The 26,294-nt window shown below is 46.0% G+C and overlaps 2 protein-coding genes across 2 annotated transcripts; both read right to left on the reverse strand.

Annotated features, from left to right (window-relative positions):
- Window positions 1-23: 23 nt before the first annotated feature.
- Window positions 24-1,579, reverse strand: LOC127313519 (NADP-dependent alkenal double bond reductase P2). Its single transcript, XM_051344011.2, has 4 exons — window positions 1,231-1,579; window positions 789-1,142; window positions 586-668; window positions 24-503 (listed from the first exon to the last, which is right to left on the reverse strand). Exons 1-4 carry the CDS (start codon window positions 1,447-1,449, stop codon window positions 131-133), a joined length of 1,029 nt encoding a protein of 342 aa, XP_051199971.1. The 5' UTR covers window positions 1,450-1,579; the 3' UTR covers window positions 24-130.
- A 3,167-nt stretch (window positions 1,580-4,746) lies between these two features.
- LOC127313520 (heme oxygenase 1, chloroplastic) lies at window positions 4,747-9,497 on the reverse strand. Its single transcript, XM_051344012.1, has 4 exons — window positions 9,035-9,497; window positions 6,053-6,276; window positions 5,097-5,204; window positions 4,747-5,008 (listed from the first exon to the last, which is right to left on the reverse strand). The coding sequence occupies exons 1-4, from the start codon at window positions 9,432-9,434 to the stop codon at window positions 4,916-4,918; spliced, it is 825 nt and encodes a 274-aa protein (XP_051199972.1). The 5' UTR covers window positions 9,435-9,497; the 3' UTR covers window positions 4,747-4,915.
- Window positions 9,498-26,294: the final 16,797 nt, after the last annotated feature.

Consider the following 26,294-nt stretch of genomic DNA (forward strand, 5'->3'; position numbering starts at 1 on the left):
TCAGCTCAACGAAACACAAATAGTTTCAGCAACGTCCTTTATGCATACTTTCAGCTCAACGAAACAACTTACATCTCACTCCCCAGAGTGCAGAATTGCCATAGACAACTGGAAGTACCCTAACTTGTTTCTATGCCAGCTTAACGAGCGTCTTGCCAACATTTTGGCCGCGGTACAGCGCGACGAACGCCGAGGGGACGCTCTCCAGCCCCTCAGATATGTCCTCGACGGCCTGGACCTTGTCCTCGCGGATCCAGTCGCCGATGATCCCCATGAACTCGTGGAACTTGGCCATGAAATCGTAGGCGAAGAAGCCTCTCAGGGTGATGCGCTTGTAGATGATCTCCAGGAAGTCAGGTGACGCGCGCTTCCCTGGGTCGGTGTACTCGGCGATGACCCCGCAGACGGCCACCCGGCCGTACGTGTTCATGTTGGCCAGTGCGGCGTTCAGCATCTCGCCGCCGACGTTCTCGAAGTAGATGTCGATCCCGTCGGGGAAGTACCTGTCGGATTTCAAAGGCACATTTTAGTTAGCAGGAACGACACCGTGTGGTTTTTTGTCAAGTTATGGGGGACAGGGCTCACTTCTTCAGTGCGGATTTGAGGTCAGGCTCGTCTTTGTAGTTGAAGGCGTCGTCGAACCCCAGCTTGTCTTTCAGCATGTCCACCTAAAATCGAATTCTTTCGTCAGAAATCTAGAACGTTGCAGGTTTCAGAGTTTTTCAGCTAGACGGCCTGAGTTGTCTCGAGCGGAGGCAATTGTGTGTGAGAAGCTCATGTGGGCACACCTTGGCTTGGGTGCCGGCGCAGCCGACGACGTAGCATCCGGCGAGCTTGGCGAACTGGCCGACGAGGCTGCCGACGGAGCCCGACGCCGCCGACACGAACACCTTCTCGCCCTTCTGCGGCTTGCCCACCTCGAAGAGCCCGCCGTAGGCCGTCATCCCGCTCGTCCCCAGCACGCCGACCTGGTAGGACAATGGGAAGCCCGAGGAGGCGTCGACCTTGACCATGAGCACCGCGGGGGACGGCCGGAAGAGCGTGTACTCCTCCCACGCGAGCACGCCGGCGACCACGTCGCCCACCTCGTACTCCGGGCACGCCGACGCCACCACCTCGCCCACCCCGGTGGACCCGATCCTCTGCGCGGACACAGCCACGTACGAGGAGAAAACGTGAGCGAGAGACCACTGCGCGCTTGTCTACCGGAGGATAAGAGTGGTTACTTACCTCGCCGGGCAGGATGACGTCGACGGAGTGGTGGGACGCGCTCTGGCGCTTCATGCGGTTGAGCTGGTAGGGGTCGATGGACAGGTACATGTTCTTCACCAGGACCTCGCCGGACTCCGGCGTCCACCGCACCGCCGCCGTCTTCACCTCGAAGTCGTCCACCGACGGGGAGCCCTCGACGTGGTGCCTGATGGCGATGTACCGGTTCTCCACCTCCATTCTTCGATCGGTCGACGGCAACGCACAATTGGGAAGAAGAAAACAGGAGCTTATGTGTGGACCGAACCGGATGAATTGCCCAGTCAAGAAGAAGTGGCCGATATATATTTGGAATGTTCGTTGGCGGGGTCTTGTCTTGGGGATCATACGTCTGGATGCCGCTTGTTAAACCCAAGGAAGAGGACAAGAAATCAAATGGAAGGGAGCTCGTCGGTTAGATGCTGTGGCGATGGTTCAGCTGGAGATGCCTTTTTCAGCAATTTGTACGCATTCCCCAAGTATGAAACGAATTAAACGGCACGGAAACACCCATGAATATGTTTGTGTTTGGAGCTTTATTAGGCGGCGTGTAGGGGACTAGGTCTCGTGGATGGATGGTTCCTCTTGTTCCTGGTCAGCCTTCTCTCATCCCGTAGTCACCCCGGTCGACGGAAACATCACCACCCACTGAAAAATATTTCGTCCTCATTAGACTCTAAATTGTCAAACCTAGGGTTTGAATTCTGACGAGTTGAGGGTTAATCATGCAACCACAAATTGGTTCTCAACTTCTCGTATGAAACATTTTTTAAAAGGCATGACAAAAAAAGTTTTGGAGAACGACACAAGAGCGTGAGGCGTCGTCGCCCCCGCCTCGATTTGGCCAAAGCCGGTGCTGATCCAGCCCTCTCTGCCTCGATTCGGCCGCCCTAGTGCCGATACGACCGGTGACGCCTTGAATCGGTCGCCGCCGATGTCGATCCAGCCACTGACCGCTCGTGGGAGCTTGTGTCAGGAGTTCGGGCCGGAGCGTCAGCGCTCGCCCAGCTCTGTTCACTCATTGATAGAAGGAGATATAGAGAAATTGGAACTCCCTTTCTTCTCTTCGATCTATTGATTTTTGTATTAATGTTCCAGATTCGGGAGCTTCCTTCCATATGTCTTATGATTCTTCTGCACCCTCCTCTCTTCAATCTATTGATATTCCTATTAATATTCTCGGTGCTAATATGATTGTACTTCTCCCCCTTTCGCTAGTCGCGACACCCTTTCTACTCCTTCATTTTTTTGTTCCCGGTGTTTTTCATGGACATCGTCTTATCATGAATATGTTTTTCGATGCTCAACTCACTTATTCTGGTTGCTGATTTTCCTTGATGTTAACTTTCTAGGATCATTGCACCAGGCTGTGGTCGGGGTTGGCCCTCTGCATCGTGACTCTAGGGTCTTTGGGAGCTCAACGGGATTCATGTTCCTTCCGCTGCCACCACAATCATAGATTCCCCTGCTCTTGTTGCTTCTGTTTCCGCCTCATTTCAACGGTGGCATCATCGACTTTGTCATCTTTTTGGTTCTTGCTTATCATCTTTAGTCTGTCGAGGTCTTCTCAGACCCGTCTCAAGAGATGTCTCGTTATAGTGTCAGAGTTGCGGACAAATAGAATCTGTTACCTTATCGTACTACTTAGTTGTCAAAATCGTGATTCTATGACTTGACAATCCAAATTGAGTGGAAGGATTATACAATTATACTAAGTAGAATCTCACATTTTACGATTCTAATGTGAAGATTCTACGGTTTGCGATCCTAGCATAGAGGTTCTGGCCCAATTCAGAATCACGATTCTGAGAGTGTTTCGGCATCCTTTAGACTTGGTTCATTCTGATGCATGGGCCCTAGCTTCCTTCGTTTCGAAGGAGGGACATCCCTACGATGTTTGATTTATCGATGACTTCTCCCGCTACACTTGACTTTATTTTTGACTTCTCGCAATGAGGTTTCCCCCATCTATAAGCGTTTTCTGCCATGGTTCACACTCATTTTCCACGTTTACTCGTGTTTTTCTAACTTACTCTGTTGGCGAGAATGTCTCCCAGATGTTATGTGGTTTTCATGGTGAGAAGGCACTCTTGTCAAATTCTCTTGTCCTAGCGCTCATGCTCGGCTGGAGACAACTCGTGCAATGATGATCGTCACCTCTCTTCCTCCCCACTTTTGGGCTGAGGCTGCATCGATTTCCACCCGTCTAATCAACATTCAATCCTCCACTGTACTGCAGGGCGGCATTCCTCTCACATGTCTTTCTAGTTGTTCTCCTGATTACTCTACACTTTGTTTGTTGGTTGGTTGTGCTTGCTATGACTTTCAGTGTTGGGATCCTGTTGGTTGTCGGGTGCACATTTCGCGTGATGTGAATTTTGGAGTCCCATCATTCTACCCGCGCCCTTCCTCCTCGAATTCTTCTATGGAGGACATCTCTTTTCTGATGTTCCATGATACTTCTCCCTCTATGCCTCGGGTTCCCACTCCTCTGAGTCCCCCATTGCCAATCCCACACCATCTTCACCTACACGTTTCTCTTCTCCTTTGCCGCTCGACTATCCACCTTCTTTCGTGATGTCTCCCTCCTATCCCTCGCCTCTAGTGATTCATATTTATGACCCCTTTTCATTTCACTATTCACTTTATCCACATGAGGTGGATGCTCCTCTTGGCATGACTTCTACGTCCGGTGTGTCATCTTCTATGCTCCAACCGACTCATAATATTCATGTTTGGCCTTGTTCCCGCACCTAAATGCTATTCATCTATCCGCTACTTTCTATCGTCAATGAACCGACTTCTTATCGGGATGTTGTTGCCCATCCCGAATGGCAACTAGCAATGCAGAGATTGGTTTCCCCTCCTCTTGTTGTTTGTCCCAGCACATGTAACTGTGTCTATAAGATCAAGACTTGCTCTGTTGGCTCTTTTGAGCGCTACAAAGCTCGTCTTGTGGCTCGTGGTTTTCAGCTAGAGTACAACCACAATTATGTTGGGATATTTTTACCGTGGTCTCCACCGTTCGCACTCTCCTCGTTCTCGTGTCTATTCGTCATTGGTCCTTCTCTCAACTTAATGCTGAGAATGCATTGTTACGTGAGAAGGTTTATATCTAGCCATCACCGGGTACTCTGTTTTTGATGGCATGGTCTACCAAATTTAGTGCTTCCTCTATGGCCCTAACCAAGCCCCTCGCACCTAGTTTGAGCATTCGGCCAATGTTGCTGAGAGACATCTACAAATTCGAATTGTGTGTCTACCTTTGAAGTATAGTTGCGAGGCTACGATGGCTCGCTTCTTCGTAGAAGAAGATAAGAAGCCACTAGTACACCCAGACCTCTAAGCTTATGCAGGAAGTTTAAGGCCACATCAAGTAGCCCTAGATAAATCTCCTTTGGATTAGCTTATATAGACACGGAACGAACGACTCTGAAGAAAAGCTGGCAGAGATGAGATCCCCATATCCAGATATCCCACAGTCCCTTAGACAGGGAGGAAAGCAAAGTAATGCATCTTTTATGAAGGATTATTATTATTGTATAAAAATTTGATTGTAAAACAGTTCAGGCCCGGTGTAGCTCCCCAGTGCACATACATACATGGCTTAATACTCCTATTTAAAATGTTTATCGTAAAGTGGAATGGAGATCGCTATTGGCCCCGCTTAGGTGAATATGTGGCGGAGGCGATCCATTGAATAGGTGAACGCCATCTCGACCTCCTCCAGGCAGTGTTTTTTCTCTTCCTGGGACCAGGTCTGAGCAAAAATGTGATCGCGTTAAGACACTGAGACACACGGGAAGAAAGAAAAAATAAGAGCACGAAAACAAAGCTATTAAACTTACAGAAGCAACTTGGTTAAGTTTGGCGCGGACGTCCTGCAGCAGCTGGGACAGGGAACCTTCCCACTTGTAGAATTCGAGCTCTTTCTTGTTCAGAATCTTCTCATCAATCTGAAATGTATAGAAGGAACCATTACTAGGATAAACGACATCCATCAATGTTCAATGGAGGAACAGGTAACTCTCGCACACTCCACACTGACAGATTAAAGGCTGCCATGATACCCTGAGCTGCATTGGATAAGTAAAATACAAGGATTCATATTCCACAACGAAATGGCCAGCTACAGAATGAATGTAAAAAAAGTATTTACATACGGAAACTGCATATGTAGCTCGAGTCACATGTAGCTCGGTTTTTTGAAGATTTTCAAATAGACATTTTAAGGTTTCGAAACATTTGGAAAAAATCCAAGATGTTGACAATGATGGATTCTACAAACACATAAAATCTCAATTCATCCGGGCCACAAAAAATGATAAAATCTGACGAATTTGGAGGTTTGAAAATTTTGAACTTTTCACAACTTCAGATCCTCACTCTTGTAATTTTTGCACAGCCTAGATACAATGCATTTCGAGTTGAAATTTGCACGATGATAGAATATAACATTTCCTACATCTAGAATTTGCTTTAATTTTTCTGAAACTTTACAACGCTGTTTTTGAAAATTTCAAAAAAAAGAGAGCTACATGTAGATTGGTCTAAAAAATGCCGGCACTCCATTTACATAGCCGAAGATGTGTATATAAGGTGACCCTCAAGGCCTCAACAGAGTGCATACAGTAACATACTACTATCTTCAGTTAGAATTTCAATCAGTAATACCAGAAGATTGAGATTTAAGAACCAGTGCCAACAACACATGGTTAATAACAATATGGGAATCCATTCAAACTCACACTATTTGACATCACATGAACGTTTTGGTATAAGGTTCTGTGCTGAAAAGTGGTACCTTTGCGCCGATCATTCGACCTCCAGCAGACTGAGCAAAGTACACACTATAGAAGTGACAGAGAAATGCTTGCGAGTCCTTCTCAGACAACTCTTTCAGATAGGCAGCATGTTTAGTGCCAGGAGCAGATGGTTCTGGAATTGTGTGACCCTGTTCCCTGAACCATTTCAGATCGTTCTTCAGTGCCTCTGATCTCTCTAATCCAGTATTCTGAAACTCCGCATCTAAAAGGTATAGATAACTAAAATGTCAATCAGCAGCATCTAGCCAACAATAATAAAAGAAATGTTCCAGGTCCTTCCTAAGTTCCTAGGTAACTGTAATTTACGGGAGAAACAGGTTAGATAACCTGTCACAGAACCACTATGAGATTTCAGTAATTATGATGATTATTAAATTTTTTTTTGTGAAAACGAAGTTTCTTGTTCTAAGCCGAATAAATAAAGTAAAGTCTCCATTAAGCTAAAAAATTCCAGTGTTCCAAGTAAGTGACCACACAGTGTTACTGTTATTGGAACTATGCAGCTAAAGGTCCCTATTTGTTTATTTACAAATAACTTGTTGCGTAATTGAAGGTGGTCAAAGTAGACAAGTAGGAATGTCACAAGTTCAAATAAAACAGGTAAGTAAAACACCATTCATCAAACCAGATTCATATAGACAATCTAGATATGGTCTATTTTAATTTTTAATAGATATCTGTAATAGGTATAGTTACAAATCTAACAACCCTTCGTTTATTTGCTAGTTTTGAGCAAAGCTATTATTTTCGTACCAAAAAATAAAATTATTTTTCAAGAACAAATTTAATCACACCACAACCGACCAAACCAGTCCATAACCAACAGCAGGTCGAACATTATAGCAAGATAACAACATCAATGTAAAACTGAATTTCTATGAGGGAAAGGTCCAACAGATACAGCTGAAATTATTATCACAATCACATGATTAGCCCTCCAAGATTTTCAACATATTTATTTAATATTTTATAACATCTAAAAAATAACGCAATGGTGCATTACATGATAACTGTTGTGAAGTGTATATGTGGATTGTCTAGCCCTTTCCATCAGTTCGGACTTTTGGTTCAAGTGGCTAGTGCATGAAGCTTAACATGGTATCAGAGCCCCAGGTCTCAAGTTCAAATCCTGGCTTTCACATGGTTTTCGCAATTAAGTCTAAAAATTGCTGTTGCCCCCCTCTTTAGCCACCGCTGTTTCGGTGTGCTCTTCTTCTTTCACGTGTTGACTTTCTCTTCTCCCGTCACACGCGAGTGGGGGTGTTGTGAAGTGTATATGTGGATTGCCTAGCCCTTTCCATCAGTTCGGACTTTTGGTTCAAGTGGCTAGTGCATGAAGCTTAACAACAACATATAGCTCCAGCAGAAATAGCATGAAAAAACTATTTTATAGTGTCCGGAGTAAAATCCATTGAGCTATAAATTTCCAGTTCCAACATATAGCTTCCAACATGTTTGCCAAGTAGAGGAAAAAGCGCTATACCACTACGGTATATACTTATATGTGAAGCAAACAAATACACCATCGATATCACAAGCAAATGCGGATAAAAAATGCACGAGTTCCAAATATGTTTTAGTTGATAACTTGATATATGAGTACTATCTGTCAGTAAAAATTGTTGACGAAATCATTCAAATGGGAAGTGTGAAAAATTCAAGCAAAGTGTTTCCCATGGAGCACTTTAGACACAAAATGTTGCAGAATCACCTAAAGAATAAAACATGATATCCTGCAGGGCATATCCACAACTGGTTTGTGCCAACATCCAGCATGTCTCTTTTCAACAGTTAAACACTAACGTTTGAATGTGATTTAAAAATTGTGATTCGGATCTTGACTTCAACTAGATTCGCTTCTACTGGGAACTCTCGATCTGCCGCTAGTCTTAGTATTGAAGTACATCTCATCACAGTTTATAATACTAGAAAAGAACATGCATCATCCTATTGAAAATTCAGTGCAACATCTGATTTTACAAAAGTATATATTGTCTCAAAAGCATATAATTATGGGCTTACAATCTTTGTATATCTTTATTTGGATTAGTAAGCCATGATTAGAATTAGGGTAACATATTAAGGGCTCCTTTGATTTAAAGGATAGGAAAAGCATAGGAATAGGAAAGGTATAGGATTGGAATGGCATGTCTACTAGAAACCTATAGGAAGATGAAGTTTGTTTGATTGTAGCAAAGGAATTTTTCCATGAGGTATGAGCTAATGCTTTTTTCCTATAGGAATTACACTACAAGATTCCTATAGGAATTTTTCCTATAGGATAGGTTCCTATGAATCAAACAACATGTATAGGGATTTTTCCCATAGGAACCAAATCCTACACAATTCCTATGCAAATCCTTTGAATCAAAGGAGCCCGAAGTTTGTTTGATTGTAGCAAAGGAATTTTTCCATGAGGTATGAGCTAATGCTTTTTTCCTATAGGAATTACACTACAAGATTCATATAGGAATTTTTCCTATAGGATAGGTTCCTATGAATCAAACAACATGTATAGGGATTTTTCCCATAGGAACCAAATCCTACACAATTCCTATGCAAATTCTTTGAATCAAAGGAGCCCTAAAATATCTTGTGCAAACAACAGAAGAACCAGGAATGGCAACAAAAGAATTGCTTGTCTTGCCCTTCGCCAGTACATTCGATTTTAATTTAGCAATATACTCCAAATAAACTGTAGCATAAAATTACTACCCACCAGAAGCTAGCAATTGCACAAGGGGCCGCAAGAAAATCCAAAATTTATGTTAGGTTATTAGTCTCCCCTAGAGAACACAGCCACAGCCGTTGGATTTTGCAGTGTAGGATGGCAAGTTGCCATGGGCCCAATGCCAAAATTTGAGTGCTCGTGCAATCGCGCGGGGTTTAGAGTCCAAGAACTTAACATGTCAAAAAAGCAAGACATGGAATACCAATGGCGAGGGTTTGTAGTCACTCACACCAGGGGAAGGGGACGACGGCGCGGTTGACGATGTTCTCGAGCGTCTCGAAGACGAGCTTGCTGTCGACGAGGAAGCGCAGGTAGCCCTCAACGGTAGCGTTCCGCAGGTTGACTGTCCTGGCCTGGTCCTCGGTGTGCAGGCTCATAGCGATATCCTTCATCTCCTCCACGAAGGTCTTCTCCCCGTCCTCCCCCCTCGCCGAGGGAGGCATCTTGGTCGCCGCCGCCGCCGCCGCGACCATCCTACCCCGCTGCGAATGAATCACAGAAATCCCCGGCACACGGCGCGCGCCGGCTGACATGGGCAGGCCGTTGCTGTTCTTCCCAGCGGCGGAAACCGAGAAAGATACGCGCGGAGAGGCGAGGGTGGGCAGGCTGGTTGCTGCTGCGGACGCCATGGGTGTGGACTGGCGAGCAGTCGACAATGCCGAAAGGGAAGTGCGTGGGGTGGTGGCGAGATACTGCCGTGGGTGCCATGGGACCGGATCGGAGAGGCTTCTCTTATAGCGCTAGGGTGAGGGCGACGCATGCGACGTGGTGGGATGAGCGGAGCGGAGGAGGGGCGTGCGGTGTTGACGGGAGCGAGGAGATTGGAACGTGAGCGTTGCAACGGCGGCGGGATGGCCGGGTCTAGAGCAGAAAGCGAGCTGGGAATAATATACTGGGAGGGAGTGCTACATTGGATCGGGGAGGGAAGGATTGGATTGGCCGGCAATGGCGTGAGGGCGAGGCTCTCTTCGCCACGGCGAAGGCTCGACGATGTCACCATGGGTTTTCTTTTCCTTCGTCTTGACAATGTCAGGATGGTCTCTCTTTTTTTCTTCACAATGTCAGGATGGGCTCTCTTTTTCTTCGGCTCACGATGTCACGATGGGCTGTCTTTTCCTTCGGCTTGACGGTGTCACGATGGGCTCTGTTTTTAATTGCCTTGGCGATGTCACGTCCATGACATTTCTTGTCGATCCGATAATTATTTTTTCTTCAAAAATCTAGGGGACCAAGTTTTGGGAGAACAGTCTAGCTAGAGCGCGACGCGCCAATCGCACCCTAGCTAGTTGATCGAGCGTTGCAGACTTGCAGTGCAACCCAGTGATGTTTAGATGTTTGTATTTGACAGGTTATTTGATGATGTCTCTTGTTTTTCCATATATTTGCTTTGTTTTCCCCCAAATCAGAAGGTATTACAACGAGCTTGAGGTTCAGACCTGGAATATGATGCCCACCATGCATTCTGGAAGGCATACAAGCAAGAAGCTGTGGGTTTAAAACGGGATTAACACTACCGGAAGTCACATCGTTGCTGAGTATTTTCGTCTTTGCCTAGTGCCAAATCTCGGGTACGCGACAAATAGCTTTTTTGCCGAGTGCCAAATGAATACATATGGCAAAATTTAACCTCTGTTGTGTACAACACTCTGCAAAAAAAAAAAAAACCGCACGATGAAATCACGAAAATACACTCGGGAAACAAAAACATACGACAAAGGGTCTCTTTTCTGAGTGCCAACATTTGACACTCGGCAATGGAAGCTGCCACATGGCTCTCTCCTCACACGCCTGACGGGTGGACTGATGCCATCAACCTTTGCCAAGTGCCAAGCAAAGACAATCAGCAAAGAAAATCTTTGCTTAGTGTGTTTTAGATGGCACTCGTCACATATCCTCTTTGCTAGTGATTTTCAGATGTCACATGGGAAAGACCCACTTCGCCCGGTTTGGAAACGTGCGAAACCAACGTCATACTTCAGATAAAAAAACACACGTTGTGGATCTAAAAATATTTTTTGAAAAAGTTGGAACAAGTGAAAGTTGACGCTTAGTTTAAATTTGGCCCACTTCCACCAAAATCGAAAGCATACGGTAGAAAATATCATGAATTACCAGAAAGCAAACACACATAATAGGTATGTGTACAGTAGTGCGGAAGTGGTCTTCTATTTTTGTGCGTAGGTTTCTTACCATTGTAGATTGCGCTTCTTGTAGCCGCTTCACAAAAATAAAATATTTTATCCGTTGGCAAAATGAAAATTGAGTTTTTTGTGGCTAAGAAATGAAAACTCATAAAGGAAACACTGCTTTCCATCCAAGCCACACGCATGTGCGCAGTATGGGTTCGTTCTGGCAAACGATCACTGGTGGAAAAAGGGCCTTCCATCCAGCCCCATTAGTCCCCAAATATTTGGAACCGTGACTAATGGGACCTTTAGTCGCGGTTCGGGAGGCGAATCGCGACCAAAGGCCTGGGCCTAGGGCGCTCGCTGGCCAGCTGGTGCAGGTGAGGGGCCAACCGCGACTAAAGGCCTTCGGGCACCATTAGTCGCGGTTTGCCAGGCCAACCGCGACTAAAGCCCCTCCCCTATATATACCCATCCAGCAGCCAGCACTTAGCCATTTGGAGCCATTCTCTTCACAAATTTCACAAGTGGGGGTTAGGTTTGCTTTTGGTTCATCTTATGCACACAAGGTGTTTGATGAAATGCCCCAAGAGCATGAAACAAACATGATATGAAGTGTCGGAGCCACACTTGAGCTTCCTCATTTATTTTTTCCTCCTCGATCGCGGTTAGCAACTTGAACCTTTCATGTGTCATTGATAAAATATGCATATGTGTGTAGTTCATTGTTTGATTTCTATTGTTTGTAGTTAGTTAATTAGTTTAACAAATGCATGATGGTTAATTATATATTTTATATTATAATAATGTAGATGAATCGGCAATGGATGTACGGTAACCGACTCTCCGGCGAGTTCACTACGGGTTTGAAAGATTTCCTCGTAGTGGCTAATGCGAACAAGCAGGGGGTTTTTGTTATCTGTCCATGTGTTGCCTGTAAGAATCAGAAGGGTTACTCTTCCTCAAGAGATGTTCACATGCACCTGCTTCGGCAGGGTTTCATGCCAAGCTATAATTGTTGGACCAAGCATGGAGAAAGAGGGGTTATAATGGAAGAAGATGAAGAAGGGGATGATTTCATCGATGACAACTATCTTGATCATTTTGGTGATACTTTCATGGAGGATGCTGAAGGTGGGGAAGGTGAAGGGGAAGGTCAAGGGGAAGGTGAAGAAGAGGCACGTGATGAGCCCGTTGATGATCTTGGTCGGACCATTGCTGATGCACGGAGAAGCTGCGAAACTGAAAAGGAGAGGGAGAATTTGGATCGCATGTTAGAGGATCACAAAAAGTCGCTGTACCCCGGATGCGATAATGGTCTGAAAAAGCTGGGATGCACACTGGATTTGCTGAAATGGAAGGCACAGGAAGGTCTATCTGACTCGGGATTTGAAAACTTGCTGAAAATGTTGAAGAATATGTTTCCAAAGAATAACGAGTTGCCCGCCAGTACGTACGAAGCAAAGAAGGTTGTCTGCCCTCTAGGTTTAGAGGTTCTGAAGATACATGCATGCATCAACAACTACATCCTCTACCGCGGTGAATATGAGAATTTGAATGAATGTCCGGTATGCACTGCATTGCGTTATAAGATCAGAGGCGATGACCCTGGTGACGATGTTGAGGGCCAGAAACACAAGAAGAGGGTTCCCGCCAAGGTGATGTGGTATGCTCCTATAATACCACGGTTGAAACGTCTGTTCAGGAACAAAGAGCATGCCAAGTTGTTGCGATGGCACAAAGAGGACCGTAAGTCGGACGGGCAGTTGAGACACCCCGCAGATGTAACACAATGGAGAAAGATCGACAGAGAGTTCAAAGATTTTGCAGCTGACGCAAGGAACATAAGATTTGGTCTAAGTACAGATGGCATGAATCCTTTTGGCGAGCAGAGCTCCAGCCATAGCACCTGGCCCGTGACTCTATGCATCTACAACCTTCCTCCTTGGTTGTGCATGAAGCGGAAGTTCATTATGATGTCAGTGCTCATCCAAGGTCCGAAGCGACCCGGCAACGACATCGATGTGTACCTAAGGCCATTAGTTGATGACCTTTTACAGTTGTGGGGCAGACCTGGTGTACGTGTGTGGGATGAGCACAAAGAAGAGGAATTTGACCTACGAGCGTTGCTTTTCGTAACCATCAATGATTGGCTTGCTCTTAGTAACCTTTCCGGACTGTCAAATAAGGGATACAATGCATGCACGCACTGCTTACATGAGACTGAAAGTGAATATTTGGGTAATTGTAAGAAGAACGCGTACCTTGGGCATCGTCGATTTCTTCCGAAAATTCATCCAGTAAGAAAGAAAGGCAAGCATTACAACGGCAAGGCAGATCACCGGCCGAAGCCTGCGGAACGTACTGGTGCTGAGGTATTTGATATGGTCAAGGATTTGAAAGTCATCTTTGGAAAGGGTCCTGGCGGACAATCAGTTCCGCAGGGAGCTGACGGGCGCGCACCCATGTGGAAGAAGAAATCTATATTCTGGGAGCTAGAATATTGGGAAGTCCTAGATGTCCGCTCTGCAATCGACGTGATGCATGTTACGAAGAATATTTGCGTGAACCTCCTAAGCTTCTTGGGCGTGTATGGGAAGACAAATGATACAAAGGAAGCACGGCAGGACCAGCAACGTTTGAAAGACCCTAATGACCGGCATCCGGAATGGTTTCAAGGTCGTGCCAGCTACGCTCTGACCAAAGAAGAGAAGGTCATCTTTTTTGAATGCCTGAGCAGTACGAAGGTCCCGGCTGGATTCTCGTCGAATATAAAGGGAATAATAAACATGGCGGACAAAAAGTTCCAAAACCTGAAGTCTCACGATTGCCACGTGATTATGACGCAATTGCTTCCGATTACTTTGAGGGGGCTCCTACCGGAAAATGTTCGAGTAGCCATTGTGAAGCTATGTGCATTCCTCAATGCAATCTCTCAGAAGGTAATCAATCCAGAAGATCTACCACGGCTACAGAACGATGTGGTCCAATGTCTTGTCAGTTTCGAGTTGGTGTTCCCGCCATCCTTCTTCAATATTATGACGCACCTCCTGGTTCACCTAGTCGAAGAGATTTCCATCCTCGGTCCGGTATTTCTACACAATATGTTCCCCTTTGAGAGGTTCATGGGAGTATTAAAGAAATATGTTTGTAACCGTGCTAGGCCAGAAGGAAGCATTGCCAAGGGCTATGGAAATGAGGAGGTAATTGAGTTCTGTGTTGACTTTGTTCCTGACCTTAAGCCGATTGGTCTTCCTCGATCGCGGCACGAGGGGAGACTAAGTGGAAAAGGCACGATCGGCAGGAAATCAACGATATGTATGGACGGCCATTCTATGACTGAAGCACACCACACAGTTTTGACCAATTCCAGCTTGGTGGCTCCGTACTTTGAGAAACACAAGAATATTTTACGCGAGGACAACCCGGGGAAGCCTGAATCCTGGATTACGAAGGCCCACATGGAGACTTTCGGCAGTTGGTTGAGAAAACATTTAATGAATGATGATCATGTTGTAGATCAGCTGTACATGTTGGCCAAGACACCATCTTCGACTATAACGACTTTCCAAGGGTACGAGATAAATGGGAATACATTTTACACGATCGCCCAAGATAAAAAGAGCACCAACCAAAACAGTGGTGTACGCTTTGATGCAGCAACCGAGAATGGGCAAAAGGTCACATATTATGGTTACATAGAGGAGATATGGGAACTTGACTATGGACGCTCCTTTAAGGTCCCTTTGTTCCGGTGCAAATGGTTCAAGCTAACAGGAGGTGGGGTAAAGGTGGACCAGCAATACGGAATGACAATGGTGGATTTCAACAATCTTGGTTACCTTGACGAACCATTCGTCCTAGCGAAAGATGTCGCTCAGGTTTTCTATGTGAAGGACATGAGTAGCAAACCGAGGAAACGGAAAGATAAGAAAACGATCAGTACATCATGCGATGATCCAAAGCGCCACATTGTTCTTTCAGGGAAAAGAAACATCGTGGGAGTGGAGGGCAAGACAGACATGTCAGAAGATTATAATATGTTTGGTGAAATTCCGCCCTTCAAAGTGAACACCGACCCAAGCATTAAGTTAAATGATGAGGATGCTCCATGGATACGGCTCAATCGTAAGCAAGCATGGACACAAGGGAAGAAATGATGTGTAATAATTTATTGTACCAAACTTTGTTGATTGGATCATGTGAATTATATTATCTGTGATGTGTTTGGTGTCCATTTTCGAATGATTCGATTGATTCGAGATACCACTGATGATACATGAAATTTGGAGTGACTAAGTCATACTCCTGCCTAGGCGTATAATGGGAAAAGGACTAGAGGAGCTGTAAAACTGATGATACATGAAATTTGGAGTGACGACTTAGTCATACTCCTGCCTAGGCGTATAATATGCATACTCGTAGTCTTCATAGTCACCGCCGTTGTACTGGTAGTCGTCGCCTTCTAAGTTGCCGCCGTTGTCGTCGCTGCTGTCGTCGTCGCTGTCGTCAGGCGGCGCTCGTGGCTCGAACTGAGGGTAGCGTAGGCGGGGGATATCGCCGGCCGTGATGTAGTCCATGACGCTCTGTAGAGTCCGGCCGTACCACCATAGCCGACGGCCGGCCTCGTGGAAGTTCCCAGGAGGCAGACCGTCCTCCTCATACCTGGCGAGCGCCCTGTCACCCGATTGATGAAGAAGGCGTCCCAAGTATGCTGGTTATCGGGATGCCAGCGGGGATTCATCCGCTGCTCCGGCGTGAGATCGAGGTAGTAGTGGTTCGTGATGGCCGCCCGGCGCGCAGTACCCTGAGGGACGGGAGGGACCGGCACGCCTCCAGCGCTTAGGCTCCAGCCGGCGGGGATGCGGTAGCCCGGTGGGCAAGGGTAGTTCGAGGCGCAAAGCTCCTCCACCTGCTGGTAGGTTAGAGTGGGTGCGGTGGAAGCCATGAGAGAGTGATGAGAGATTGTAGAGATGTGATAATCCTAGCCAAGCTGGGCTACATATATGTAGTGAGAAATGGCGGAAAAATGGGAGCGGGAAGACAGGAGGCGGGAAGAAAGTGGCGGGAAGAAAGAGGCGGGAAGACAGGGAAGAAATGGCGGGAAGAAAGTGGCGGGAAGACAGAGGCGTGAAGAAATGTCGGGAAGACATAGGCGGGAAAGAACTGGTGGGAAGACGGGCCGGGGAGAACTTGTGGGAAGACAGAGGTGACCGGGAAGAACTGGTGGGAAGCGGGGGGCAGGAAGACATTTTGAAATGAATTAGTTCTATTTTTCTAATTTTTTTGATATATTATTTGTATTTTTAAGAATTTGAATTGAATTAGTTTTATTTTTATGAATTTTTTGATATATTATTTGTATTTTTAAGAATTTAAATTGAATTAGTTTTATTTTTCTTAATTTTTTGATATATTATTTGTATTTTTAAGATTTTGAATTGAATTAGTTTTATTTTTCTGAACTTTTTCATATATTATTTGTATTTATAAGAATTTGAGTTGAATTAGTTTTATTTTTCTGAATTTTTTCATATATTATTTGTATTTATAAGAATTTGAATTGAATTAGTTTTATTTTTCTGAATTTTTTCATATATTATTTGTATTTATAAGAATTTGAATTGAATTAGTTTTATTTTTCTGAATTTTTTGATATATTATTTGTATTTTTAAGATTTTGAATTGAATTAGTTTTATTTTTCTGAATTTTTTGATATATTATTTGTATTTTTAAGATTTTGAAAAATAAAAGTATTTTGAAAAATACCTTTAGTCGCGGTTGGCCTGGCCAACCGCGACTAAAGGTCGTTGCGCGCGGGAACGCCAAAACCCGCCGAAAAACCGCGACTAAAGGGTACCCTTTAGTCGCGGGTCGCCTCCCCAACCGCGACTAAAGGGGGGGTATAAATACTTAGCCCGAACCGTCGCGCCTCCCCAACCTCGTCTTCTCCGATTCTCAATCTCTGCAAGGTGTGCCGCGCGCCGATCGACGCCGCCGCCCCGCCCCGCCGCCAACGACGCCACCAACGTCGACGCCGCCGCCGCCGCGCGCCTCCTCCTCCCGTAAGAACCGCGCCGTCGCGCCGCCTCCTCCCGTAACCGTACCGCGCGCCGCCGTCGCCGCTCGCGCCACACGCGCGCCGCACCGTTGCCGCGCTGCGCCACACGCGCGCTGCGTCGCCGCCTCCTCCCGTAATCGCTGCCGCCGCCGCCGCCACACGCGCGCCGCTGCTGCGCCGCCGCCGCCCCTTGCAACCGCCGCCGCTGCGCGCATGTGCATCGGCCGCCGCGCGCCTGGCCAGGGAGAGAGAGAGAAGCAGAGGGAGAGGAGAGAGAGGCCAGGGCGCGCGCGCCTGGCCGATTTTTTTTTGTTTTTGTTTTTTTTTTTTAAATTTGTAACTAACTTTTGTTAATTAAAAATGTAACTAACTTATTATGTGAAGAACTAAATAATTTTGTAACTAACTAATTATGTGAAGAACTAATTTTGTAACTAACTAATTATGTGAAGAACTAACTGTTGTTAATTAAAAATGTAATTAACTTGTTAATTAAAAATGTAACTAACTTTTTTTTAATTTGTAACTAACTAATTTTGTAACTAATTTGTAACTATGTGAAGAACTAATTTGTAACTAACTTATTATGTGAAGAACTAAATTATTATGTGAAGAATTAATTTCGCCACCGACCCCGCGTGTATACGGAGGGGGCGGCGAGGCCCTCGCCGCCCCCTCCGTATACGCGCGGGTTTTTTTTTGTTTTTTTTACGAGAGAGAGGATCGGCACCGCCACCGCCCTTTCGCCACCGCCCTTTCGCCACCGCCACCGGTCTAATGATCGTCCGCATATACACATCTAATACGCGTCCCCCCTCTCGCCTCCCTCGTCGCCCTCTCTCTTTTATATGTAGAAGAGATGTGATAATGCTGGCATATACACAATTAATTAGTTTTTACTACATGTTTTCAGGAGTGACATATATGGCGGACGATAGAGCCGACCCGATTAGGGATAACTATAATCTGGAAGCCGAGGCACATCTTTTCGGCATGATAAACGGCGACATTATTTATGTGCCGCCGCCCCAAGAAGATGAAGAAGAGGCCGATATCTCTTCTTATCTGAACCTTGGCGGTGATGATGAAGGTCGTCAGCGAGGTGATGATGAAGGAACGGGCACTGTTGATGGAGGTCAACCATCGACAAACACCTCCGGCGATGTTGATAAGCAATTAGCAATCACCACCTCCGGCGAGGTATATATATACATTGAGCCTCAGCTGGTGATACAAATTTACCGATTTCAATAAATATGTGTATTAAGTCGACTCTCTTTCTTATTTTAGCCCTCGGCCAGCGGATCGTCGAAAAAATCGGTGAAGACAAAGCGTGGCAAAACCAAGACGCTGAAACAAGGAGTAATATATACCATTGATGTTATCAGTCCAAAAGGCAAGCCGATGGAGCCCGAAGAGGCGTACACCAAGTTCATCAACCAGTGCGGAGTCGTTGTTAGAGACAGCGTCCCGATCACCGTCCAGGAATGGCATGAGCCAGTGAAGGCACGTGTTGGTTCCAGTTTCTTCAGCAAGAGAAAGAAAAAGGAATGCTGGAGAACGCTTATGGAGCATTTCGTTCTACCTTCGGAATACCGCAAAATAGATGAATTCGGTAACGACGATCCGGAGGGACGTAAGAGGAGGAGGCTGGTCAAAGAGTTCGCTCTTCAGAAGATGGCCACAGCATTCCAGACATACAAGAAAAATTTAGCGGCTCAATATGTCGAGAAGGGGAAGACTCCGGATTTCACCGGACAGTATGAGAAGCTGAAAGATGATTGGCCCGAATTTGTGAGGCAAAAGAAATCAGAGGATTTCAAGGCCATATCGGATAAAAATAAGGCAAATGCGGCTAAGAAGCAGTACAATCCTATTATGGGGCCAGGAGGATACCGCCTTTCGGAGCCTAAGTGGCAGAAGATGGAGGATGACCTGAGGGAGCGAGGAATCCCTCTAGGTACTGAGGGATGGGACCCTAGGGCCAAAAGCTGGTGGTACGGGCATGGGGGAACGCTAGACCCGGTGACAGGGGAGTGTGTTCACCGAGACACAAAGTTTAAACCCACCCAAGCCCTTATTGACGCAATGAGGGATGCTCAAGAGGGGAAGATCAAGTTCAACAGAGAGAATGACCAGCTAACAAAAGCCCTCGGGAATCCTGAACACGGAGGACGTGTACGAGGCAAAGGCGCCGGCGTTTCGTGGGAAGAAGGGTTTTCCCAGGAAAATGACCCCTACAGTTACAGAAGCCGTAAGAGAAAGGCGGATCGGGAAAAAGATGTTGTGGTGCTGTTGGCATCGGACTTCAATGAGATGAAGAAAACCCTGGATGGTCTAGTACAAGAAAGAGAGGCAGCTCGGACGCATGAAGATCATCCACCGGATGTCGGAAGCCATCAGCGGAGAAGCAGCGTGGCTTCCACGGAGCCCCCACCGGCTGGTGCACATGCACCGACGATCGAAATTACTGCACTGGAGCCTCTGGAGATCGAAATTACTGCACCGGAGCCTCCTCGCTACCCCGTGGACGATGTAAAGGAAATGAAAGAATGTCGTCTGTATTATCCAATGGGGAACATGTCCATGAAGGTAGCCATCGGCAGTGCTTTACCATGTGAACCTGGAGCACTCCACCACAACAAGCCCATTCAAGATGGCTATGCTCGTGTCACGGTGGAGGACATAGTACAAGGGTTTGAGGACCTGGAGATTGACATTGCTACACCTGAAGGGGAGAGAAGACTTGGAGATGTCAAGCGCCAGTTCATTCTATGGCAAAAGAAGTTTATCAAGTTTCCAGGCGAGGCGCCAAGGCCAACAAGTCCACCCCCCTACGGTGGTGGTGGCGGTGGCGGCGGCGGTGGTGGTGGTGGTGCTTCACCTACACCTCCTTCACGTGAGCCGACGCCGCCTCCCAATTCACCTCCGGCGGGTAAGCAGTCGCCGCCCCCCAGTCCGCCCCGGGCGGGTAAGCAGACGCCGCCCCCCAATCCACCTCCGGCGATGAAGCAGAAGCAGTCCTGGACTATTAACCCGGACCCTTATGTACCTAAGACCACAAAGGTACCGGAGCCATCACTGAAGCCTCTCCCCACAAGGCCTTGGGAACGTAGTGCCGAGGAAGTCGACGCGGCCGTGACTGCTGATTATGAGAAATGGAAGGCGGACTGCAAGAAGAAAAGAGAGCCCGAGCCCAAGCCAGTATTTTCTGATGAGCAAAAGAAGTGGGCTAAGTCATTTTTGAGCACACCGTCCCAAGCCGCGAAGAATCTGCCTGACGACTATGCACGTGAACTTCGTAGGCAGGCACTCATGTTGAAGGAGAAGAAAGAGCGGGCGGAGAAGCAAGAGAATAAAGCCTTGGAGGAGGCCGAGAAAGAATTAGCAAGTAAAAAAAGCGGGAAACGAGTTGCCCAGCTCGGGGAACAAAGTAAACAATCGATTGCCCCGCTCATAGTGAAAGCCGCCGGTCCGGATGCCCCCGATATCATAGCAGCTGCGGCAGCACATGGATTGACTGTAACGAGTGCCAGAGAACAAGCGGCCAACTTAGGTATGACTCTTCATGCAGTGTTAGGCCTTGAGGAGGCGCCAATGAGTAAACCAGTAATTACATATGTGAGGAATGGGCCCCTCGTCGAGCCTGCGCAGTAAGAGGATCTACCTCAACAAATGAAAAATCTGCTAAATTGGTACAAGGGTTACATAAAAAATAAAAACGCCAAAGAATATATTTATGCGGAAGTTAGACATGAGCATCACTTCAAACATTACTATGTAACAATTCATCTGAGTGAATTGTTCCAGCTTTTCAATCTGCGCGAGCTCGACAAATCTATCATCAGTTGCTACGTTCTGTAAGTGATTTATTTCTACCCCATCTCGTTCATTGCCTACACTATATATATGTCCTAACTATATTGTTCTGTACGCTATTATGCAGAATGAAGATTAAGGAATGCGGAGTAAAGAACATCCATGATGTTGGGTTCATTGACCCACACATCGTTAATGGATATGTGTTAAAACATCACCCCGCCGACGTGGAGGAAGACCTGAGGCGGTTTCTTTCAAAGCAGGAACTCAAAAGTGATATTCTATTTCCTTACCATTTTGGGTGAGTGTTTCTGTCTTGAGCACATTCTCTTTTGTTTACTCCATGCATGGTATGTGGCTAATCGATGAGTTATACATGACTGTGCATGTATCGTGTCCGCAGGTTCCACTGGATTCTGCTAGTAATTAAATTTCACGACTCCACAGTTCTCGTCCACGACTCTCTGAATATGGATTCAAAGCTTTGGGCCTACATGAGAAAAATGATGCAGAAGTAATTATTTTCATTCATTTGCGCTCTATATCGATCGGCCTATTTCGTTCATTTCCTAATATCAAGTAACTAATAACTCTCTTGTTCATTTAATTTTCTTTGCCTCGTAGGGTTTGGAGACGGTTCGTAGATGCCAAGGTCGGTGAGTTCAAAAAAGAGCTACATTTTATGCGGTCAGTGAGTGGGACTGGGGATATTCAGCCACCGGGGACCAATCTATGTGGATACTATGTTTGTGAGATGATCCGGAGATACACCTCTGAGCGGGTTTCGTGTGAGAACAATATCAAGAGGAATAACCTCCGGAAGATGCTTAGTCCAGAAACTCGCTTCCGACCACTTCAAGAGGAACTAGCTGGATGGATCGCGAGGGAAGTCGTCGATCCTAAAGGAGAACACTATGTAGAGGACGTAGAACTTCATATGCACTAAATTATGTATGGAAACTTGTTCAAAATTGTATATGCTGGTCATCCGATATTGAATATATATTGTATATTCCTCTTGAATTCTCTTTGGTTCTAATTTCAAATTTGTTTGAAATTATACATTCATATACATGTATGTAGTACCGTAGAATATGTGAAACTCCTTCAAAATTAAAATAAAGCACAAAAGAAATAAAACAATACAAATTAAAAAGAAACCAGGTTTAGGGGGGGAGGGCTAAAACCCTAAACCTGCGGCGGCCTTTAGTCGCGGTTGGCCAGAAGAACCGCGACTAAAGGTCCTCCGCCCCGATGGTCGCCTGGCGCCCACGTGGACGGTCCTTTAGTCGCGGTTCGTAAGCAACCGCGACTAAGGGGGGGGCTTTAGTCCCGCATATTTAATCCCGGTTGCGCAACCGGTATTAATGGAGGTTGCGAACCGCGACTAATGGACCTTTTTCCACCAGTGGATGCCATGCCGAAGGTACTTAGCTCATTTTTGCCCTAAATGACGTAGCACCTCGTAGGATGTAGCTCATTTTGTGAAGAGATTTACAAAATAACTGTTGTATTCTAAGTTCGTGTTTTTTCCTTGCAAGTAGGTCACCTAAAATGACGCCTCGCGAAGGCTCTCCATTTTTCAGATTTGTTTTGAGTGAATTGTGATCAAATTGGAACCCACCGGAATGACTTTACACAAGAACTAGCGGTTGGAGGCACACTTCCAACACACCAGAGGGAATCGCAAGAAACTGACATCCTATCTCTGATAAAACAACAAGTCATCTACCTAGCTCATTTTGCCTAAAAGTCTTAGAACCTCGTTGGAGGTAGCTCATTTTGGTGAAGTGTTTTTTAAATAATTGTTGTATTCTAAGTTCGTGACTTTTCCTTGCAAGTAGGTCACTTAAAACGACGACTTGGAAGACTCTCCATATTCTGATTTTTTAGGGAATTGTGCTCAAATTGGGACCCATCGAATTAACTTTTCGCAAGAACAAGCGGTGTGAGGCACACTAGAGGGAACCACACGAAACCAACATCGTATCTCTCATAAAATAACACATCGAGGACTTGAAAATGATTTTTGCAAAAAATCTAGAATAAGCAAAAGTTAACGTGTAGTACCAATTTGGCCCGCTTCCAGCAAAATCGAGCAGGATGCCCTAGAAAATACTATGAATTTATAGAGAGCGAACGCGAGTAGGTGTGTGAACCTTAGTGCAGAAGTGATCTTCTATTTTTGTGCGTAGGTTTCATGCCATTACAGATTGCGCTTATTGTAGCCACTTCATAGAAAAAACCCGTTTCAGCGGTGGAAAAATGAAAAATGAGTTTTTCGTGGCTATAAATTGAAAACCCATAATGCAACATTGCTTCCAGTCCCAGGCCTCGCGCCTGTGTGCAATATGAGCTTGTTCCGGCAAACTATGTCATATCGAAGGTCATGACCAAGCTTATTTTTCCTAAAATACATAGGACCACGTAGGAAGTGTTGAATGTAGATGGGCTACAGCCCAATAAGGCAGCCCATGTGGTCTACAATTCCTGAAATCTCAAGGCCCATCACGTTGGCAGCTTGGGACAGCCTTCGAGACACACTCAAAGAAGCCTAAATTTTTGCTTGGTGCACCAACTGTGTTGGGGTACGTGTCGGCCTGCATGTGCATGCTCGCCGCGTGTCCCTGGCTTCCTACGCGTGTCAACGCGGGCGGGTCGGCCTCCTCCCAGGCTATACAAGGAGACCGATCAGATCTGAAAACAGGACTCTTAGATCTCTCTCGTGAAGTTTCTTTTGCTGTGCTACTCTCTAGTCTTCCCCATCCCGGCGACTGCGTGCACAGCCGTCCGGGAGAGCAGGCCTCCGAAACTCCGCCCGTTGAGATCCTGCACCGGGAGACGGGCGATAAGGTTTTTGGGGAGCGTCTCGGCGCGACTGCTCGCTGCTGTTCGTCTTCTTCATCGACGGTTCGGCTGCTTCATCGACAGATCCGATTACACCATGGGCGACATCAACAACTCCCATGGTGGTGGTGCTGCTGCTGCTGGTGCGACCTTCCCGGTCGCGATGTACGTGATTTCCCTCTCCTACCTTGCACTGCTACTTGTTCCATGTTCAGATCTGATGCATGTGCTTAGTCTAATGTGTATGGTTAAGTATGCTTGTGCATCTGTAATATTGCTTTCGGTAATTAAACTCACACGGAAATTGCCTAATAATCTAACAATCCAAAAACCTTATGTGCTTAGGCAATTTTCACTGTCTGGTTTTGCTGCTGCGCTCAAACCGAGCCCGTTTACGGGTTCTCATTTCAAGAGATGGCAGAGTAAGACCCTCTTGTGGCTCACTTCTATGGGCGTGCACCGGGTTGCGGAAGGTACTCCCAGAGGTCCGCTTACTCCTGACGAGGATAAAACTTTCGGGGATGCCACCGTAATCTTTGTGGGTGCCGTCCGAAGTGTGCTTGGAGACAAGTTGGTTGATGCTTATCTACACATTCGAAATGGGAAGGAACTGTGGGATGCACTGGACGCTAAGTTTGGTGCTACCGATGCTGGAGGTGAACTGTATGCTATGGAGCAGTTCAATGACTACAAAATGGTTGAGCACCGATCTGTAGTAGAACAGGCTCATGAGATACAGATCATGGCAAAGGAACTTGAGCTCCTCAAGTGTGTGCAACCGGACAAGTTTGTCGCGGGATGCATTGTCGCTAAGCTTCCCCCTTCATGGAGGAACTTTTCCACTTCTCTGAAACATCAGAGGCATGAGTTCTCTGTTGAGAATATCATGGGCTCTCTGGATGTTGAGGAGAAGGCGAGGGCAAAAGACAAACACACTGGAGGAACTGATGGACGTTCTGCTGCCAATATGGTACAGAAAATTGCCCACAAGTCCAAGGGAAAGAACAAGGGAGTCTCCCAGACTACCAACTTCAAGAAGAAAGGGAAAACGGAGAAGAAAGATCCTTGCTGGGTGTGTGGCGAGACAGGCCATTGGGCTAATCGTTGTCCACAACGCAAAGGAAAGAAATATCAGGCTGGACAGAACTCAAATTCTGTCAGCATGGTCATTGGCAACACAGAGGAAGGAACTACAGGGTATGGTAATATGTTACCTACTGTTCTTTCGGTGTTTCAGCCCACGGAATGGTGGGTTGATACAGGGGCTAATGTTCATGTGTGTGCTGACATCTCCATGTTTACCTCTTATCAGGCCCGAGGTTCCTCAGTAATGATGGGGAATGGGTTACATGCTACTGTTCGTGGTGTTGGCACGGTAGATCTGAAGTTTACTTCGGGAAAGATCGTGCAACTGAGGAACGTGCTGCATGTCCCTTCTATCAAGAAGAATCTCGTTAGTGGCTCCCGTCTTATGAAAGATGGGTTTAAGTTGGTGTTTGAGTCCAATAAAGTTATACTGTCTAAGTATGGAACTTTTGTTGGAAAGGGATATGAATGTGAGGGAATGTTTCGCTTCTCTCTAGAAGACTTCTGTGATAATGTTGTGAACCATGTAAGCACTAGTGTTAATGAAACTAATGTTTGGCATTCATGACTTTGTCATGTTAATTTCGGTTGTATGACGCGGCTTGCTGAGATGAGTTTAATTCCGAAATTCACCTTTGTCAAAGGCTCTAAGTGTCATGCTTGTGTGCAAGCAAAGCAGCCTCGCAAGCCTCACAAGCCTGCGAAGGAAAGGTACCTGGCACCACTAGAGCTCATACATTCAGATCTATGTGAGATGAATGGTGAGTTGACAAGAGGTGGAAAGAAATATTTCATGACTTTGATTGATGATTCCACTAGGTACTGTTATGTGTATCTACTGAAATCTAAAGATGAAGCTCTTGATTTCTTTAAAATCTATAAGGCTGAAGTTGAGAATCAACTTGAAAGAAAGATAAAAAGGGTTCGGTCCGATCGTGGTGGAGAGTACTTTTCTAATGAGTTCAATTTATTCTGTGCGGAACATGGTATAATCCTTGAGAGGACGCCTCCCAATTCCCCACAATCCAATGGAATTGCGGAAAGGAAAAACCGTACTCTAACAGATTTGGTTAACGCCATGTTAGATGTTTTGGGTTTATCCAATGAATGGTGGGGGGGAGGCTATATTGACTTCGTGTCATGTCCTAAACCGTGTTCCAACCAAGAATAAAGAGATTACCCCATATGAGGAATGGGAAAAGAAAAGACCAACACTCTCCTACCTACGAACTTGGGGTTGTTTGGCTAAAGTGAATTTGCCAATCACCAAAAAGCGAAAGCTTGGACCAAAAACCGTGGATTGTGTCTTTCTTGGCTATGCTGCCCATAGCATTGCTTATAGATTTCTTGTGGTGAAATCTGGAGTGGATGACATGAATGTTGGTACCATCTTTGAATCAAGAGATGCTACATTCTTTGAGGATATATTCCCTATGAGAGATATGCATGGCATGTCTAGTTGGGAATCTGATCCAATACATGAAACTCCTATGGAGTCTGATGATGAGAGTTCAGATTCTGATGAAGATGACAATGAAGCTCCCACAAG

The sequence above is a fragment of the Lolium perenne genome, chromosome 7 (genome assembly GCF_019359855.2).
Source record: "Lolium perenne isolate Kyuss_39 chromosome 7, Kyuss_2.0, whole genome shotgun sequence".
NCBI classification, from domain to species: Eukaryota; Viridiplantae; Streptophyta; class Magnoliopsida; order Poales; family Poaceae; genus Lolium; species Lolium perenne.